Raw genomic sequence first — 19,698 nt, forward strand, 5'->3', positions numbered from 1 at the left:
GTGGAGAAAGAGGTAGTAAAGTTGTGAAAACTAGTGTGGTTTAAGTTATCCTACACTGCTACACAGAACTGCAAATGTAATGAGTGCTCAGGGTTTAATCAGGCATTTTTCAATCTCTTTAGGGAAAGAGAACTATCAGACAAGACTTCTTTATGCCAATAATAGTTTCTCACATGTGCAGCAGCAATCACATTGTGTGAGGATTTGTCTCCAATAAAATCAGACAACAGAGCTGTTGTAACCATAGCTCCAGCATTCCTTGTGTTCTCCTAGGAAATAATTTCAAGTTAAAAAACAAACAAACAAACAACAAAAAAATTGGCATAATAAAAGGCTGTCATTTAAAATCCTGAGGAAAAAAACCAAAGTACAAAAGCCCAAACCATTAGGAGAAAAGAAACGAATTCATAAGGGAGGATCCTTGGGGTCAGAACCATCAGCTGCTCAAAGTGCACACAGACAGCTTTCTCCATCCACATCGTGGAAAAAAAACCTTGGAGTAAATGAGCTGTCCTAGAAAAGCACCATGTGTTGCATCAAGATTTCTGCAGTTTTACCACCTGGGCAATTTTAAGGTAGGTTTTTCACCGGTATGAGGAACAGAGGGCCCATGCTGAGTTACTGCTCAGCACAGACCAAAGCCTGAGGAGATATGTGCAAAAGTGTCTACTGATTATCCATGGTACCGTATGCTGGAGAGGAGGTTTCAGCACTGGCTTTTGCTGAGCTTTCTCATGACCTTTTGCTCTCTATCTTGGCCAGAGTTTCCCTGTCGTACCTTGACTGTGTCCCAGTGACATGGATGAGAGTGCACAGGCCACTGTGCACAGGGGATGCTGTCAGGTCTTACAGCACTGAGGCAAGACGAGTGAGTGCTGGAGGACAGACAGCTTGCAATGCTCTTGCTGAAAATGGTTATATGGGGAAAATCACTCTGTTAAATCTACTCAAAATCCACAATGACCCACAAATTATATTAGCCAGGAATATTTCCATGTTTTGCTCCCCGTTGTGGCCCCACTTACCACCCACTGTAAACTGAGAATGAGCTGAAGAAAGTTATCAAGAGCTGCCTTCTGCTCTCCCAAGAGGCAGCAGTTTCTGTATAGCACCAACATATGCTCCTGCAGCTGCGCTGGATGGGTTGAGGAAGCCAAAAGGGTTGGGTCTTACATGAAAGCCCATCCGGGCCAGCACTTGTACTTAATGCTTGTTCTTCCTCATAACCCTTAAATAACTGATGAAAACCACGTGAAACCCCCCATTGTCCCATCCCTGCACTGGATATTGCACAACACTATTTCAATACCGTATAACCAAGTCATCCCTACATGGAGAAGGCCATCACAGAGCACGCTGAGGCCAGCTTGGCACGTACCACCATGATCCCTGGGCACACTCCTGCCAAGCCTGACCACAGCTTCTTGAGTCACATAGGAAACAGGTGAGGTTAAAGGAGAGGAACCAAAATGCTGTCTGTGGCAATGAATGTTTTTTTGGGGTGATGAAGGCAGTCCAGTCCCCTGTGAAGGACAGAGCAGGTCAGGAACAGGCTGCTTCATGAGTGCCCACGGGAGCCTGGATGTCCCACTTTGAAGATGTTTGCTGCTCCAGCTGTCCTGACACCAGTGTTCTGGGTGAGAAGGAAAACAGGGAAAAGAGAGAGGAGTGAGCACTGATGAAAGAGCAAAGCTGCCCTCTCACTGTCCTGGAGCTGACTTTAGAGCCAGCCAGAGGAAGCCTGTCCTTGTTCACATGCTTTCACACCCAAATCCATCACACAGGAAACTCTCCCACCAGGGGCACGGTGAAGCTCATGCAGTTCTCTCTCTTTCACAGCTAGCCTCAAGTATAGTTCAGGTTGGAAGCAGCACCTGGGGCATGTGGAGTAGGAGTGTTTTGTATCAAGGAGTCCAGTTTGCAGGGAGCTGAACTGAGCAACTGAAATTCCTGACCTAATCAAGGGCAATTTTGGGAAACACTCCCTGCAGAGAAAGCATCTCCTTAGCCATGGCTAGAGAGAATTTCTGTTTCTTACTAGTGTCTTCAACAACTACATGGACTTCCTTGGTTTTCTGCTAACCATTCTGAGTCACTCACACACACCTTGACTCCCCCACTGCTCAGCGTCACTCACACAAATGGCTTCTCTGAGGAAGTGCTCAGGGAGTAAAGGACTGGATTCACTGTTTTGCTTAATAAGGAACAGGTTAAAACAGAGATGTCTCTAACAAAGGTAACCAACCAAACAGCCTCTCCATTTCCACCCATCAGGGCTGTGCATGAAGGTGTCTGCAGTCTGAGTTACTCCCTTCTGAACATGGTTTCCCAAGGGAGTGGGACTGCACTCAGAGCCTACCTCTGCAGCAGGCTGGAGCTGTCCTGGAGTTCTGTGGTGTGCAGGAGGCAGTGAGGTGGCAGAGCTGTTCCCTGGCCAGGCTCTGGGTCTAGCTGGGATGGGATCAGCTGGCAGAGCTCTTTGGGGTGGCCGGGGCCTAGAAATATCCTACGCAGGAAGAAAACAGTTTTGAATTCTTAGCCTGAACAGACACTCAGCCTGAGAACAGAGATAAACTTTGCATTCACTTTACATGACCTGAACTCCTGGTTACAGCCACAGGCCCTTCAGACCTCTTGGCTGGTTTTCTTTTTTTTTAGGTCTGAGACATCAGCCTGGGTATGCAGCTGCACACCTCGAGGTCTCTGGTTTGGAGTTAGCCCCAGGAATACTACAATCTAATGGCTGATTTACAAAGAACAGAAGAAACATTACAGACTGGGCAGAAGTCCCCATCACAACTCAGTCCATAGCCTCCATGCCTGAGACAAAGGATTGAAGGGAGACAGCTAAAACCATGCTTGCAAAGACCTCTCCCTCTATGAATCAAGGAGGGAGCACAGGTGGCTGCCATGATGGCTAATTGTATTACACAGGTGATTAGTGGTTTTTGGCATCTATGAGTTTTTCACCCATCAAGGGTCATGAAAACCAGATGGCCTGAGGCTGCTGGGCAGCTGGCTTCAGGACAACCAAACAGGGCAAAAGGGTTACCTTGCTCTGCCTCCTAAATGGAGCTATGTGCTGAAAGCACATTGTGTGCTGGTTGCTAGAGGATCCAGAAGTTTTAAGCCTTGAATTTTGCAAGTAATTGGGAGGCTATTTTCCAGAGCCTTTCAGTGAGCCCCATTACTGATGCACCTGGAAGCAAGTTCCACATGCATACACTCACTGTGTGATTGCCCATACAAATGCCTGTAAGCCCTATAGACATCTACACATGAGCCTATACAAACACATACATGCAGCCCTGAAGCAGTGGCTTATGGCTTTGTTTGTGCACACAGCTGTCCCTTGTAGGATACTCAGAGCATTACATTTTCCACTTGTCTAACGAGTTTCAGTGCAAAGCATGCCCTTGGGGAGAAGTTACCCACACAAGAACTAACTGCCTGCTGTTGCTTAGTCCCTGTGCTAAGTCTCTGGCTTACAGGCGCTGCTCTAATAAACACAGCTGCACTCACAGCTTGGAGGGCACCCAAAAACCCTTCAGTGTCCTTAGACTATGCATAAATGTGACTCTCCACGACTGCATCAGCTGATGCTGGAGGATCTATTGCTCTCCAAGGACCTTGCCCTCTGACTGCAGGAAGGACAAGGCAGACTAAAATCCACCACTGACCGCTGGGTCCAAAGAGCTCCTACAGGGATTGCAGGAGACCACATCTGGCAGATACTGCAAGCATCTAGGAAGGACACTGACACTAGCAAGCAGTGACATTATTTCCCCTGTACATCTTGTAGCCCTCCTCCAAGCCAGAAGTGGTAAGGTTTCTGTTGAAAATCCTAGAAAAATTGTTCCATCTAGTAGGTCTGACTGAGATAAAGAGATTGGATGGTCAGGGAGGGAACACAATGGAGATTGTGGGGAACTTGTCAACAACCAGCTGGGAAGGATACCTATTCCTTATTGACTACAGTCAGCTTCCTCCTTTTGTTTTAGTTTTCTTTCCTGCTGAAATGCCAGCTGTTCACAGGAACAATGGACCTAGAAACAAATCCCATTCGCTAAAATATTTTGGGTTTGTTTTCAATTATATCCTTCAGAGAGAGGCTGCCTTGGAGCTAGCCTCCTGCTATCCTCTGTAATTCAACTCTTTGAGTCTTTGCTGGCCCTAACCTAATGGAGCTGGTAAAGAAATATTTTAAGTCAGTGTGAGTGATTTGCCACCTTTTCCATAAGAATATGGGGTCTGTACTAAACTCTGAACAAAATTACCAGCATAAGTAAACCAACACCCTTTCCTCATAACTCTCAGCCTCATGGCTAGGATTTTGGGTTAAGTTTTCTGTGCAATATGCTAAAGGTCCTACTTCTGTTCCACATCAACGTTTGTCTGAGGCTCCCAAGGCTTTAGCCCAGAAATAGCCAAATGTAAGGTAGCTGGGGGATCATCCCAAGGAATTAAGATCTTGCACTCAGTACTGAACATCAGACCTAGCACTGACTGGCAATGTCAGAAAGGGATAAAGTACATGCAAATAGCAGGAGGAGCTATGCTGGGCTTGCTTAGGGAAAAATTTGTACAGTCCTTTAGTTCCTGGGAATTATCTATTTGATTTGCAAATGAAAATGCTTAGGAGACCTTGGAAAAGTGAATGCTGCTTTGTGATCCAAGCTGACTTTAAGTCCAGGTCAGAGCAATCAGGGGACCTCAATTAAGAGTAATTGTGCATACTAGTGTCCAGCACTGTCATTGTCAGCTATGCTACAAAGCAAGGAGGACCACTGGTAATTGTCCTGTGGCAAGATGGAGCACACACTGCATGGTAATTCCTGCACTCCCACCAGTGTTAAGAGAGGCTTCACCAGCCTCATTCAGAACAAACCTCCCATCAAACCCCATCTGGGCAGCAGTGCAACTCCTTACCTGAGAGGCAGGGGGTTTGGGAGCAGGAGGGGCTGGCCTGCTCGGGGGTGGCCGCCGGGCAATGTCCTTCACGGGTGCTGGCAGTGCTGGTCCAGCAGGCTGCCCCACACCACTGCTGGAGCCAGTGGAGAAGGTGGATGGCTGCTTTCTGTTCATTTGGGGCCCTGGAGGTTGCTGAGGAGGAGGTTTTGATGGGATTTCAGGGAAGCCAATCACCTGTGCAGAAGACCCACAAGCCCCTGGAGTTATGCATTTCCACTTTAAACCACCTCTTTACTCTTAAGATACACTTTTGAGAACCTCCATGAGGTCTATGAGCCACATAGGAGAAATATTGCCTCCAACACCAGTATGTGCTGCATATGTCTAGTAGGTATTGATTAGATAGGCTGGGAAAATTTGGGATCATGAGGCAAAAATGGAAATCAAAAGAACAGAGTAGTTCTGGCATTAGAGTTGTAAGTGAAACTTGCAAATAAACCCAGGGTTCGCAAGTTCCACAGTTTTGAGAGTGGGATCACCAGGAGAGACAAGTGGCTACACAGGCTTAGTTGAATCCCAGATCCTGCCTTTAAGGAAACTGCTAAAAACAGATACTGCCTTCACCCTCCAATGACTTCTAGCCATGGATGATGTTTGTCTATTTTTCCAACCCCTACGTGAAACCATTCCCTTATTGCAGTATGAAAGGGAACCAGATCCCACATCTCAGGGCAGCTGCATCTCATCCCAGGCAGGTGGAAGGTGACCTTGCCCCTACCTTCCTCTGCTGCTGGGGAGTTTTCAACTTGAAGGCAGGGTTTGCATGCCCATTTCCAGATGTGTCACTGGCAACAAGAAAAAAGAAAAGAGTGTGTTATTTCCTTGATGTTTTCTTCTTTTGCTCCTCTGTATTTTCCACTGTATTTTGACTGAAGTAAAAAAATGAGAAGCAAATACTGACTATACCCACAAACCCATTTAGTCATATCCCTCACAGCCTTTGCAATTTCTCATCAGTCCTGATGCTGAAAGGGGTGGATGTAAGCAGACAAGGCACTGACAATTTACCTGAATTGTGGGGTCTTCTTTAGAGAACAGATGGCAAATTTATTCCAGCACTTGAAATAATAGAATAAAAACAGAATTCCAATGAGAAGGAGAATTGGAGCCAGGATTGCAAGAGTTATCACAACTGCTGAAGGACCTGAGGGTAAGAAATAAGAGTTAGTTAAATGGAAAACTCTCTGCTCCCAGACTAATTCAATTCCTTCTGAAGTGCCACCATAGTAGACTTGGTCCCACTCACCTTCAGGCACGGGAGGACCACTGTCCAAGCTTCCTCCCCTACCCCGCTTGTTGCAAAATGGGGGGGCCCACCCCTGGTTGCAGTGGCAGTTCTTGTTGTTATTGCAGACCTGGAGAAGGAAGACTCAGAGATTTTAGTGCCAGCTCCTAAAAAAACTGCAAGCTAAAAAAAAAAAAACATTAAGCCCTTGCTGGATAAAAAATAATGAAGAAGGCCAAGTGCAGTATGAACCTGGTATCAGGTAGCATGGTATCAGCACTGAGCTGAATGACCACCCACAGCTGAATGGAGGGCAGCCCCTCCTGCTTCAGCCTGAAATGGAGAGGAAAAGGAAGACACCTACTCCATTGCCATGGCACTTCTTGTTACAGCTTTCAGAATCAAAGATGCTGGATGTGTTCTGACAGCGTCCCTCAAAGCAAACCTGCAGAGAAAGGATCCAAAAAAAAAAAAATAGCATTAGCTCTTTGGGTTATGTACCGTATTACTGCCTTTTGTGACCTGCAGGGTCCTAGACAACTTGGCAGTACAAGTAATACCCTGGGCAAAACAACAGGCCATGAGGTTAACCTAGCTCCCAAGCAAACATGCAATTGCTGCCCTACATCCCAGCTGACAAGAATCAGAGCTCAGAAGCTGACAGCTTGGTCATGTCCATGTGGCAAGTCCCTGAAGGAGCTCTTGCACACATTGAATTTTAATTCCATGTCTCACCTCTAAGCAACACAACCACAACCAACTAACAAATCTCAAATACAGCACTGGCACTGAACTTCATCTGGCAAAGACTTAAGCTATAGCCTTCTTCCATTGCTTCTCAGTAGCCTTTAAGAATTTATTTTTATGACAAACATAAAAATCCCCTAGAAAGGCATTAGACAATAAGAAATTAATGGTTTGATAATCACAAAGCACTTTTCCAGCACTTTTCTGAACTTCCCCCAAACCATTACAGACTATACCTACATGATGGCTCCCACATTTTGTTCCAGTCAGCACCAGGCCAGGATCCAGCATCTCCTTTTCTTCACTCTCAGATCTGTACACATGGGTCCCCCGGCACCTCAGCTGCATCCTCTGTGTGCGGATGGTTGTGTCAATGGCCACCGCGTTGGACTGCAGGGGTTTGGAAGCAGAGCTCTGGCACTGGATCTTCCCACATTTAGCATCTCTGATTTCAAAGGAAAGGCTAAAGTGATTATTCTGCCTTGCTGAATGTTTTGCAGGCATCACCTCTACACATAAATAAAAGCAGCAGTGTTGAGTCATTGTTCAACAACAGAAGAGGCAAGCACCTGCCAAGAGCTAGCCCAAGCAACAGTGTCTGATGGGTACTGGTGGTACCATTTCACTGTCCCCAGAGGTAGGCAAAAATCACTGAGAAGAGTGAGATTTTTTTCTTTCATTAAAGAGCTATATTTAACTTATGGATTTGAAAATCCCCTCTTCTTTTGCTTTGAAAAAAATACCAGCTAGAAGTTTGAAAATGCAAAAGGCAAGGAAAATGGTAAACTTCAAGCTTCGGTCACAAGGCCTCTAAGTCTAGCAAGGATGCAGCTGGTTTCCCAGGAGGCAAAGGGAATGAAACCAAAGCATGGATCAGTTTTATCTACTGGCCCATATTTTTTAAATATAGAAAAACATCTTCTCCAAGGAGCAACTCTTGGCTGCTTTCTACCTCATCTCACATTTCTTGTAGTTGCCGTAGATGTCCTTCCCGCAGTTCCCATAGATGTCTCCAGCAGCATTAACCTTCTCAAAGCAGGCATCTGGTGCTGGCCTTGCTCCTGCATGGAAAAGACTCATATGGCTGATTCCTGTGGAGCCTGGCAGCCCATGTCACCCCACACCAAGCCCTCAGTTGTTGGTTTGTTTTATTTTTTCTGGGATGGTTTGAGCATGGGAAATTTTGGTGCCTCCTCCAAGTGAGCAAGGCAGACTTTGCCCCTGATAACTGGTCAGCCTGCCTTTCATAGGGTGAGTAAGAGTAGGATGCCACATAACATTGCCTGCTCAAAAGGCCAAGATGTTTCACTGCAAGTAGTGTCCTTACCAGGACCCCAGAGCTGCACACACTGCTCTTGGTAGGTGAGGCACATGCCACTGTAGCAATAGGCCCTTCCTCCATCACAGGAAGCCCCATCAATTAGGTAAGAGTTGAGAGGGCAAAACGGTGACTCGCCAGTGCAGTACTCTGGGAGGTCACAGAGTCCTGATCTTTCCCTGCAGAGAGTTCCTGGAGACATCAGCTAAAAAGACAGAAAGGGAAAAAAAAAAACTGAATTACTGCTTGGCTCCTCTGCGGTTTTATGTCTGTACAATGTCTCCCTGTAGATAAGATAAAAATATTGCATGTCTCGCTTCATCCTCCTTGTCTTAAGCTTTTTGAGGTCAGCAGTGATCCAAGTGACACTGTAACTTCATTAACAGGGTGACCTCTGTAGAAGCAACTTAGCGGCTGGATCCCTTCTCTGGGCAGCAATGAGATCATGCACAGAAAGGCTGCCAAATCTCAAGGGGACAACAATCCATCTCCCTCTACCCTAGGGTAGGATTTGATTTACCTAAACCATTTCTGACAGATGTTTGTCTAATCTGCTTTCAAAACCCTCCCTGTCTGGAAAGTTTGTTTCAGTGTTTCCCCATCACTTCTGCTGGAGACATTCTTCTGATTTGTGGCTTGTATTTCTCCTTTGCTTACAATTTTACCCAGTTCACTTCTGTTCTGTCCACCATGGACATGGAGAAGAGAAAGGCATACACAGTCACATCCAGGAGGTTTTCTAAGTCTCTTGTAAAATGAGTAAGGCTGGATTGATTCCTAGAAAATTGTTTTCCACATGCTCAGGGTAAGTCTGTAAGAGTGCATGGTCAATGGGCAAACACAAAAATGACTTTAAGAGAAACTTTTGCCTGTGTTCATTTTTGAGTAAATTTGTTGTCAGAGCTTGAGATCTTTGGCTCCAAAATCAGAAACACATTTTAACCAGCCTCTACAAGGAAAGCTGAGATTTAAAAGATGTCAGCACATGTATACAATCCTTTTTGCTAGTATTTCCTCATCAAGCACCTGGGTTAAAGGAATTCAACTGCATCCCAGAAAAGAGGGTTCAGAGCAGAGACAGCATCCAGCCTAATCCCCACAGGAAGTGTTTGCTTTAAGAGTTCTGTTTAGATTGCTTCTAGAACCAAAGAAGAGAAACATTCATGCTGATTCATCCCATCTCAGTGTTTGAGAGAGGCATGTGACTTCATTCCAGCAACATTCACATCTCATCTTGTTATCACAAAGTCAATTAAATTAGCCAGCTTAGTGGAAGGACCTCACTAGTCTGATGGCACCTGTAGCTTTTGCACCTAAAAATCAGACCATGCTCGCAGGTGAGGAGCTGAACTCCATGTCTGGCTGTGTTTGCTCCCTTTCCCCCTCCATTTCTCAGCCTCACACTCATATCACCATTATTCTCTCCCCTCCCTTAGGAAAACCCAAAGACCCCACCTTGCACTGATGGCAGCAGCTGCCATGGGCACACTCAGCACCCAGCTTCAGGGAGCAGGTGCTGGCATCACAGCAGGGGTTTTTGCACTCCTGGAAGACAGTGAGATGAAGCAGTTTAGCAGGCAGACACTCAAGACAAGAACATGCAAGAGCATTGAAGTGTGAGGCTAATGCTAATCTTGTACATGGTTAATTACATGCAAACCATGTGCCAGCCTTCCTTCCACTGTATACTTGTGATACTCAGTGTGTGCAGTGTGTACTGCATCACTGCATCCTTGCTGGACTGACTGGATGCTATAGGTTGTGTTCACTGCACCTGGTGAGTCTGGGCTGCTGGTGCCAGCTGCCTTTTGTTGAAGAATTGAGAAAAGTTCCATCCTTACCAAGAATGGAGCCATAGGTAAAGTGACTTTCTATATATGAACTGCAACATCTGTGATATTTTTTTCTTTTTCAACTGAAGATTTCATCACCTCTCTTCAGACATAGATTACACCATCCCTGGGATGCATGGTACTACACACTGTGAATTTAATTAGACATGATACTTTATAACCTCAATTTACATTGCATATACACTAATGTACAGGGAAGGTCTGCATCTGTCCTGCACAATCAATAGCTGTTTACAGATCACATCACTAAACCTGCAAAATACATAACAAAATCTCTCTGTCCCACTAAACCCCAAATGGTTGGATCTGAACAATTGTTACCTCCACCTCTCCACAGTCACACTCCTCTCCCTCTTCCAAGTAGCCATTTCCACATTTCTTCCCACCGTACATTTTTTTAGTATCCGGCATATTGGACAGACACATCCCTCCACCAGACTGCAGATACTTCTCCAGCTCTTTTCTATTGCACTGGTTGAACACCTTGGGGAATGGGTGCCTGGATATGGACAGCGTAGAAAAACATCAACACACACCTGGGCAATGGCTTAGAGAACCAGAAAGAGCACAAATCCTGACCAGTGCCAGAGGACACAGGTCTCTCTCTGAAGCCTATGAAATTGTGCTAAAGTAGATCACAATTTTCTATGCCTGTTCAAAATCAGATCCATCAGGATTACGTTTGAAGAGAAGGTGAGATTGCACTGCAAGACTGTCTAGCCTTAAAAAAAAACAAACCCAAATGCTACAGAAACAAAATGTGTTGAGTTAGTTTTGACTTTGACAGCTGATAAGTGTGTCCATCAATACTTAAGCTGTGCTGCTTGAACGAGCTGGAGAATACTGCACTTGGACTGTGAATAACTACTTGTGAGTCTAACTGCTAAAAATAATAGTTCCTTTTCCCCATCTACTGCCTCATTGCAAAGGATGTGAGTAGTTTCTATTACGTGAATTATTAGTTTCTGTTGCTACAGTGCCAGAACCTAGGCACTCTGCATGTGACTGTGCGTGTGTGCATTCATGTTGTGTGTTCTGCTTGCATGCCACAATGTTTTCACTTCTCACCTAAATGTTTTTCCTTATTTGGAGGAAATCACAAGCATAAAAGAAGATATCTATGGAGAAAATTTTGTTGAAACCTCCTAAATCCCAAGAATGAAGGTTTGAGGAAACAGGGAATGCAGATTTAAGTGAATAGGATTGTCTGACGTTTTTACGTGACTGAAATATAGAAGTTGTTGTGGTTCCTCATCCAAAATGAGCTCTGGAATCCCTGTGGGTTTCCACCCTTGATTCCCCTTTGTCTCAAAGGCAGCTATTTCTTCACTTTTAAACACAGGCTTCCTGTGGATCACTGAAACCAAGCAGTATTAAGACAATATGCAGTCTATCTGTTTTCATGTCTTCTAACTTAGAAACACAGCCCTCTTGCTGTGCTTTTTAATAAAGCCCAGCTCTTTCCTGAAGCAATTCTTTTCCCTCTCATTACCACATTATAACACACATCAGCTTTTACACAAGATGCTTTAAAAACCCTGTCAACCCCCTACACATCTCATATGTAACACAGAAATAAACCCCACGTAAAAAGCTCTACATGCCACAGTCATACATGTTCTGGTCATGCTTCATGCCTCTGTACTTGCTGGCAATAGGCAGTCCAGGTTTTGCAGCATTGAAAATGTAGCCAATTGCAACCAATAAACAAGCCAGGGTTTTCCCAGCAGTGTTTTCTCTATGAACACACTGGCTCCAGAAGGTGGCAACAGACCCACCTTCAGTCTGCATTTCTGGCACTTACTCCACCAAGACTCTTGTGAAAAAGAAGAATTTCTCTGTGAGACCCTGCAAGATGAACTCACCCAGTTGCAGAAGCCATGATGCAGCCTCCATCTGCTGCAGGGGTAGTACAGCAGCCAGCTGAATCATGATTCATGCCAAAATTGTGTCCCATCTCATGGGCAATGGTAGCAGCAACACCAATGGCATTATCAGAGTGATCCTGTGCAAGGTCAAAGATGTATGTCAGCATTTTACCTGTGCCTGCCTTGTGCAACTCTTAATGGAGTAAGCAGCACTTATCATTACTATACATAGACAACATCTGCTGAAGGTGTTCCTGCCCATTAGCAGGTGAGCTAAATGCCCTCACAGGAAATATTTCCTTCCTGGGCTTTAGGAGGCATCTACCCTCTGTATTCACTGCTGGCAAGAAATACCATATTAAGTACTAGCAATTACTTACCATGTTTACTCCTCCTGACTGGAAATCAGAGCACATGGCCATCACAGGAGCCAAGCCTACTGTGGTACCTTGGAAGGGCACACCCCTAAAGACAACCCAGAAAGACCATGAAATGCCATTGAGGAACTTGAGAAAGCAAGGCAAAGAAACAATTCTCGCAGCCCACAGCTTTATACATCTATGCAGTGTCAGGTGAATAAATTTTCTTTAGTAGTATCTTCAAGAACACTATAGCAGAGCTATGAAGCCTTAAGACATATTTTTCTTGGACTTAATACTTTGGTTTATGGACCAGCCAGCCAATCCTATTTTTCATAATGGTCTGGTGCCAAAAAGTGCTCCTGCTGAGCTTTGCAAAAAGCATAGAAATGACCATTTCTGGATCCTTAATTTGGTCCTGTCTGTGAATACTTATTTTACCTTAAGCCTGATATTTGCCAGTTTAGGATCAGGGACTTGACAGAGTATTAGGTAACACCTCTCAGGTGCAGCTATGCTTGGCTCCTGTCTGGCAAGCTGGAATTCTGCACCAGTCCTGCTGGCAAATCTGAAATGGGGGAGCCTTGGAAATTGTGCTCAGGACATGACCATGTGAACATGAAGTATAGTAATGTTAAAGAGGAAAAGCACCCTCAACCAAAGAAGGAAGAAGGCAAATATATGTCTGCATTTCAGCCCTAAAAGTTTCTCCCCTGACTCACTACTATTCACTTGTAGATTAATTACCATGGAAGAGGTAAGGAGGTCTGAGAAATGCTGCAAATTTTTCTTGCAGTGACACCTGCACTGCTGGCCATAGCTACTGGCCCTAAGGTGATGAGCAGGATGAGCCACAGACCATTAGGTAGTTCCCAGCACCGTGTCCCCTGTGTCTCAGTGGGATGAGTTAGGAGCAGATGCCTTCCACAAAGGGCTTAGTTCCCCTTTGCAGGTCTTCCTTAGGGTTCACATTTTCTTGCCATTGCACATGTAGCTGTGACAGATCATGTGCAGCTGCTTGTGATATGCAATTTGATGTGTGTGCATTCAGACTGCTGCAGAGCCTGGGACCTCCACTTTTCTTAATGTACTTGTGCTCTGGGTGCCAGACCTTAATGCTGGCTGAGTGGCCACTACATAAACCTGCCACTCTGAATCTTAGAATGATTTAGTCTTAACATGCTGATTTCCTACCCACCCTACCTACTTGTCAGGAACAACTTACTTCAGGAGAAATAAACTTACGTGATTAGCTGAGCATTATCGTGCTTCCTGTACGTCCGCTCCTTACTGCTCCAGGCCAGAAAGGACTTCAGGGTGGAGTAGGGATTCTCACTTACATCACATTTATTCCAGTTACTCCAGATCTCCAACCCCACCAAGGCAATCCTGATATTCAGAGATCTGTAAAACTAAGATACAGGAAGGAAAGGAGATGACAAAATGAGCACAACTGATTAATTTTACTGTGTTTTAAGTCCTGAATAGAAACCCTGCTAAATGCTACTGCATATACACATATCCAGAGAAGATGGAAATTCACTGCCACTTGGCACCACAGCTCTGCAGAGAGAGAAATGAGAACCACCCACAAACCTAAACTCAACTGAAACAGAGACATTGAATTTTCATTTTAAAATAAATGACAAAGAGATAATCTAGAGGAAAAAAGACTGGAGACTGACATCATCTCTAACTCTAGATATGTCAAAATTCCTGAAAAGAAGAAGGAAATAATCTGCTGCCCACATTAAATACAAACAGAACAAGTCTTCATGGGCAGCAGGGTAAAGTGAGTGGTGGAAGGATTTTAAAGGGAGGAGTATGAAGGGAGTAGATGTGAAAAGTAGTAATCTTTACTTCAGCAACACTGGGTACCACTGCAAGGATCACCTTTGAAGGCTCCTTCCAGCTCCACTTCCCAAGATTTCTAGCATGTGATGTGATTACCTTAGTCCCTTGTCAAAAAGCAGTACGTAGGTGCCATGGTTACTACAGGAAGTATTAAAACACAGATGTACAGCTTGGCTCCAAAGTAAGAACTTGGTATTTTTCCACCTCATCCCTGATATCCAACAACAGAATTGCTTGGCAGATGCCCTCCATTCCCCAAGCCCCTGAGAAGAACTGCCGAAACATTCTCTCTCCCAGGAAGGCAGTTTTCCTCTGTGACAATTAATTCCCATAATTCAGGATTTGCTCTTTGCTTTCCTCAGTTCACACACACTTGATCTCACCTTATCTACGTAATTAGCAGCCTCCACTAATTTGAGCCTTGTTGCTTCGATGTTGAAGTGATGCTTCTGAAACTGAACAAAATGAACATATCAGGCAGCACAAAGGTAACTAGAAAGAGGTGAAATGTGTTAAAACAAGTCACATTGCTCTGGGAACAGGGAGGTAACTATGAAGTGAAGCCCAAAAGCCTTCCTTCACTATACTTCTGATTATAAGCCCACCTGTACATATACATTCAACATTCATCCCTGGCATCCCACTGCAGCAATGTCACTCATGCAGTGGCAGTTACACAGTGGAGCAACCCAAACTTATCAGTCCCCAAAGTGAGGGGCTGACAAAGAACTGACAAATGTGCCAGGTTCAATATATATATATGGTAACATGACTTTGTGTCCAAGGTCAAGGCTGCTGCAGCACTCATCACATCTCACTCATCCAACAAAGTTGCCTACCAAAACCACTTGGCAATGAACAGGTTCATTTTAGCAAACTGATTCAAGGAATCAACGTTGCAAAATGTTTAGATTTTTGTTTAACAGATGGCAAAACCTGGGAGTATTCTTCTAGCAAGGGAGACAGTAAAGTAAGGGCAGTCAGCAGTGACCCTGCCAGGGTGCCTACCCCAGCTTGTCTAATTGAATGGTGAACAACATATGGCAGTTCCTGGCTGTAATATGTTCTCTCAGAGCTTCCCTCCTCTCCTGCTGCCTAATAGAGAAACCAAAATAGGTTCTGCTTCTTTAGTTTTGTTCGGAAGAAATTATAGCCCAGAGCACTACGTGGCTTTCACTATTGGAGTTTCAAGTTGTAAATTATGAATAAGAGCAGCTTGACTCCAGTTTGTGCTGGAGATTAAATGATCAGCAAAACACTATACAGTCTGCACTGCCAGTGAGTACATCTGCTGTGCTGTCCAAGCTGGGGAGGGGGGAGGGATTGCTGATTTCACTGGGTCTCTTCCAGCCCTATTCTGTGATGTGGAGCCTTAAAAATGTCTGTTTATGTATCTGCTACCAGCTCAGAGCAGAGGATAATTGCAGTTATCTTCTCCAGAGATTAGGTGTACTGCAGAGTTAGAAGCACATCATTCTTGGAAACCCACAAGTCACCCTAGGTCAAAGGCAGTTTCTCCTATCAATAACCAGGGCTGACCACTGGTAACTTGGGCAGCCAGAACTGACCTCCAACCCCAGACCTTCATCCAAATCATAGCCTGCATCTTTCCCCTGGCCAACAGTGTCTGACAGTGGTGGCAGAAGGATGATGGCTGTTAGGACTCTGTCTGCTGGTGAGGGTAGGACCTAAGGGTAGGCAAGGGAGAACCTGAGCACCAGCTGCTCTTCTCAGCCAGGAGGTGCTGCAGGTGGGATGCTTGCTCTGGGTCGAGCACTCAGTTGCTATAAACATGATTCCATTTCTTACCTCTGCATAATCAGCCACAAGCAGAAGCTCCACATACTTGGTAGCCTGCAGAGTCTCCCGTTTCACCTGCAGCAGCAGCAACACAGGTTATATCCTCAACATCCCCCAAGAAACTCTTGGCAAAATGTATGGTCAGGTACTTTTTCCCCTTTTTGATTTTCACAGGCCGTTCACCCCACTCCTTCACACACAGGGACCTCCAGATACTATTGACTTTCAGTCACCAAGTGTCACAAGTCAGCTCAGCTACAGCAAGTGCCCACGTGCTGCCTATCCTCAGCCAGCCCATTTGTTCACATATTGGATGCACAAATCTGTGCAGGAACAGCTACAGCCTGGATTCCTCACACCACACAGCAGTCCCAAACACTTATTTATTTCCCTGTTGAAGCCATTATTTGACAATCAGTTTGCTAAAACCCATCTTGATTATTTACTGCATTTCACTTTTTGAGGTATGCTCCCAGAGAACAGCAGTCCCCTGCCTCTTAGAAAAGGTAGGAAATTTGGGGCATGGTGCATGGGCCCAGTCTGGGCTCTGCTCACCCGCTGATGAGGTGGTTTCATCCCAGTTGTGAAGTCCCTGAGCCAGTCTTCAGCTGCATCCCCAGTGCCCTGGTAGCCACAGGCTCCTCCCTGCAACCTCAGGTTGTCCAGCCTATAGATTAAGTGCTGGTCTGGGCTGTCAGGAACTGGTTCTAAGATATAGCTGGAATTGCTGTTCAGCATGATAAGTCCTCTGTTGAAGCAGGAAGCAATAAGGGGGAAAGTTAATTACTATCACAGCAACCAGAGACAAATTCTTCTACTGCTACTGAGCTCCCATCTGATCCTGGCAAGGCAGTCACCAGGCCATTCAGTTCATTAAGAGAAAAGGAAGGGATTATTTTTAGTTGACAGAGGGGAATCCTGAGCTTGCTTATATCACAATCTATTCAGTGGGCCTCACACATTCAATGAAGGGGCTATTGGTGCCTGTGCTGCCACAGTGCTAATATGAGAAGTACTGCTTTATGGAAGTCTAGCTTTTTGTTTGGGAACTGTGGACACTTTTCAACCAATTAAAGAAATTTGTCTTTAACAGAACTGGCCTAAAAAATGCAATGATTTTGTTTGTCCACAGGAAAAAAACTCCACACAGTTCTCTCTGGGACACACACAGCATATGGTTCTGGGTTTCTCAATAAGCATGCTACAGGCAGGACATCTGTGTTTGATGTCCACTAGAAGATACATGGCTTGATGGGCAGCACGCCTCCTGGTGAGGCTCAGAGTAAAAGCAGCTATGTGCTCAGCTCCTGTGCCTTCCCAGCAAGTAGAAAACCATGCTGAGACATTACCAGCAGAAGCTGACAGCTCAAGGGTGCAGGAACCCTACTGCCTGCGCATACCCAGACTTCTCTATCTCCTCAGCAGCTGGAAGGCAGAGCCCAGGAAAACATAGGCATGCAGAAGCAAAGACCACCTGTGCCTACTTTTGCTTTTGGATTGTTTCTTGCAAGCCACAGGTGGCTGCACTCTCCTGTTTATCTTGCTGGGCTCTTTGGCCTGTGCTACATCCACTTTAGATGTCTCAGGTTTGCTTTGGCACAGGCTGTTTCCTGGCTGGAGCTGCTCCCATCAGCACAGCTTCCAATCATTGCTCACGAGCAGATGACCACTAATATCAGTAAAGCCCATGTGGTGTTTTGGAAACAAACTCTGAGCTGGTGCAAATGAATGAAGCTCCTTGGTCACAATGAGCTGCTTCATTTACTCCTCTTGAGGACACAAAACATCTTTTCCTGCCAAAGACTCCGTTACTACCCAAGTGAAGGTTTTAAATGCATAACACACACACCCCTGACACCACCCAGGAAGCGTGCAGAGAGTGAAGCTGATAGCTCAGGAGGAAGTTCAGACCTGAAGACATTGCTTTAAAAATGCACACAAAATCTTGCTAACTGAGAGGAGGAGAGTGCTGTGCTGGGGCATGGCAGGTCCTGTGCCCATCTCTGTAAGGGATGCAGCCTTTAGCCATCTATAAGTCTTTTTCTCAAGTGGACTTGAGCTAAACTCACTTATTGCATGAGTCCACCTTGCCAGCACAAAGGAGGAAGAAGTCTGGGAGCTGGCTGAGAGGCCACAGTTACTAATGATGCCCAAATGTCTGCACTGCCCCCAGCATCTTTCCTTTTATGCCCAGGACTCTTGGTGGGGTGACATTTGAGAAGAGTTCTGTCTGCCCAGAAAGAAGCACAGCAAGGGGGCTGCTGGGTAGCAGAGCTCAAGTGCCAGCAGGCTGAGGAGCCCAGCAGAAGCATTCCCACAGCTCTGGCACCACCAGGCACTTACCGCAGCCCTCGGCAGGCGCTGAGCATGACGCTGGAGTGCTCCTGGCCCCGCACGACCCCGTGGTAGAAGCAGTGCTCCTGGAAGGCAGAGGGGAACGGGGCTGGCAATGCAGTTTTGGGCTGGCCATGTGCTGTATTTAGGCATTGCTGAATCCCACATGAGCAGGGCTGATACTCCAGCAATTGTTCTCTTTCCACAGCGCTTGGCAGTTGACTCTCAGAGCTAAATCTCTGTGAGGCTGCATGGAAATTTGGCCTTTCAGCTGCCATGCACAGCCTGTGCAAGTGCATCAAACAGCTCCTTGTTGCTGGTAAAAATTAAGAGCTTTGAATCCCCAAGGAAGCAACTCAGATGGCTGCAGCACTAAGGCGAATCCAAAGCTCTCCTGCCTGTAATGGGAGCTGCCTATCGATGGCAGCAGGCCCTGGGTCAGGCCCCAAAGGATGTGCCTTCAGCCCCAGAGAGGATGATGCCACAGGCAGTGGGGAAGTCCCCTGTCTGGGGGCTCCTGGAAAGACAAAGGCAGCCTCTGGCAGGGACAAGGAGGCTTTGGGGCAAAAACACCAACATATTCATCACATCATTTCCCCTCACCCTGGGGCAGCATTAGGAAAGATGATCTCATGGGGTTTTTATATGTTATTTTTGCATCACAACCAATGCAGATCTTTGTGCCACTGCAGCAGAGTCAGTCATAGCCTGTGTGAGAGCAGGAATTTTACTGAACAGGAGCCAGCTTACATGGGCTGGGTTTCCCAAAGGGCAGGAATGTCCCCAGCATGGAGTACCAGTGGCAAAACTAAAAGCAAAAGGATGAATGGCAGGAGAAATAACTGTTTCCCCAGCACCCAGAGAGAGGGGAGTGACACTGACAGCTGATCATGGCTCTCACAACAGCACCTGGGTAAAACAGAAAGACAGTTTTGCCATTTTTGGGAGGTGGTGACACCACCTCACTGCATGACCCCAGGTCAGGAAGCCAGACTGCCCTCCCTTAGAGCTGTGAGGACCTGTGGCCTCAAAGACAGGCTCTGGAGAAAGAAACCCTCCTGCATCTCTAATCCCCCTGCCTGGTGTTCTCCCCTGCATGTGGTGGAAGGGAAAGCACCCTCTGCACTCACCGTGTGGGCCAGAGGGATGGTCTGGGTCTGTCCAGTCTGGCTGTAATGAGTCTCCGTGTAGCCTGGGGCAAAGAGGTTTCTGCAGACATGGTAGAAGGAAAGAAAGGGAAAAAAAAAAAAAGACAGTAAGACTTTTCTTTAGACCCAGATTTCTGCTGCTTAGGTGTGCTAGAAAATTGGCTAGATCCAGGTTTTTCTGAAGTCAGCATTCCTGTTGCAGTGAACCACTGTTGCAGACT

The 19,698-nt window shown here is 45.9% G+C and overlaps 1 protein-coding gene across 1 annotated transcript in view; it reads right to left on the reverse strand.

The window, feature by feature from the left end:
• Nucleotides 1-1,558: 1,558 nt before the first annotated feature.
• The window catches only part of ADAM19 (ADAM metallopeptidase domain 19), a 30,999-nt gene continuing 12,859 nt past the window's right edge, over nucleotides 1,559-19,698 (reverse strand). The window contains exons 4-23 of the mRNA XM_054388936.1: nucleotides 19,460-19,538; nucleotides 18,339-18,415; nucleotides 16,551-16,743; nucleotides 16,005-16,070; nucleotides 14,579-14,650; nucleotides 13,587-13,753; nucleotides 12,363-12,447; nucleotides 11,980-12,119; nucleotides 10,436-10,613; nucleotides 9,717-9,806; nucleotides 8,271-8,466; nucleotides 7,896-8,004; nucleotides 7,184-7,388; nucleotides 6,561-6,641; nucleotides 6,194-6,326; nucleotides 5,980-6,115; nucleotides 5,690-5,756; nucleotides 4,930-5,145; nucleotides 2,360-2,506; nucleotides 1,559-1,633 (exon numbers count right to left, since the gene is read on the reverse strand). Coding sequence (XP_054244911.1) covers nucleotides 1,559-1,633; nucleotides 2,360-2,506; nucleotides 4,930-5,145; nucleotides 5,690-5,756; nucleotides 5,980-6,115; nucleotides 6,194-6,326; nucleotides 6,561-6,641; nucleotides 7,184-7,388; nucleotides 7,896-8,004; nucleotides 8,271-8,466; nucleotides 9,717-9,806; nucleotides 10,436-10,613; nucleotides 11,980-12,119; nucleotides 12,363-12,447; nucleotides 13,587-13,753; nucleotides 14,579-14,650; nucleotides 16,005-16,070; nucleotides 16,551-16,743; nucleotides 18,339-18,415; nucleotides 19,460-19,538 — 2,512 coding nt within the window. The remainder of the gene's footprint in view (nucleotides 1,634-2,359; nucleotides 2,507-4,929; nucleotides 5,146-5,689; nucleotides 5,757-5,979; nucleotides 6,116-6,193; nucleotides 6,327-6,560; nucleotides 6,642-7,183; nucleotides 7,389-7,895; nucleotides 8,005-8,270; nucleotides 8,467-9,716; nucleotides 9,807-10,435; nucleotides 10,614-11,979; nucleotides 12,120-12,362; nucleotides 12,448-13,586; nucleotides 13,754-14,578; nucleotides 14,651-16,004; nucleotides 16,071-16,550; nucleotides 16,744-18,338; nucleotides 18,416-19,459; nucleotides 19,539-19,698) is intronic.

The sequence above is a fragment of the Indicator indicator genome, chromosome 18 (assembly GCF_027791375.1).
Source record: "Indicator indicator isolate 239-I01 chromosome 18, UM_Iind_1.1, whole genome shotgun sequence".
In the NCBI taxonomy this organism is placed as follows: Eukaryota; Metazoa; Chordata; class Aves; order Piciformes; family Indicatoridae; genus Indicator; species Indicator indicator.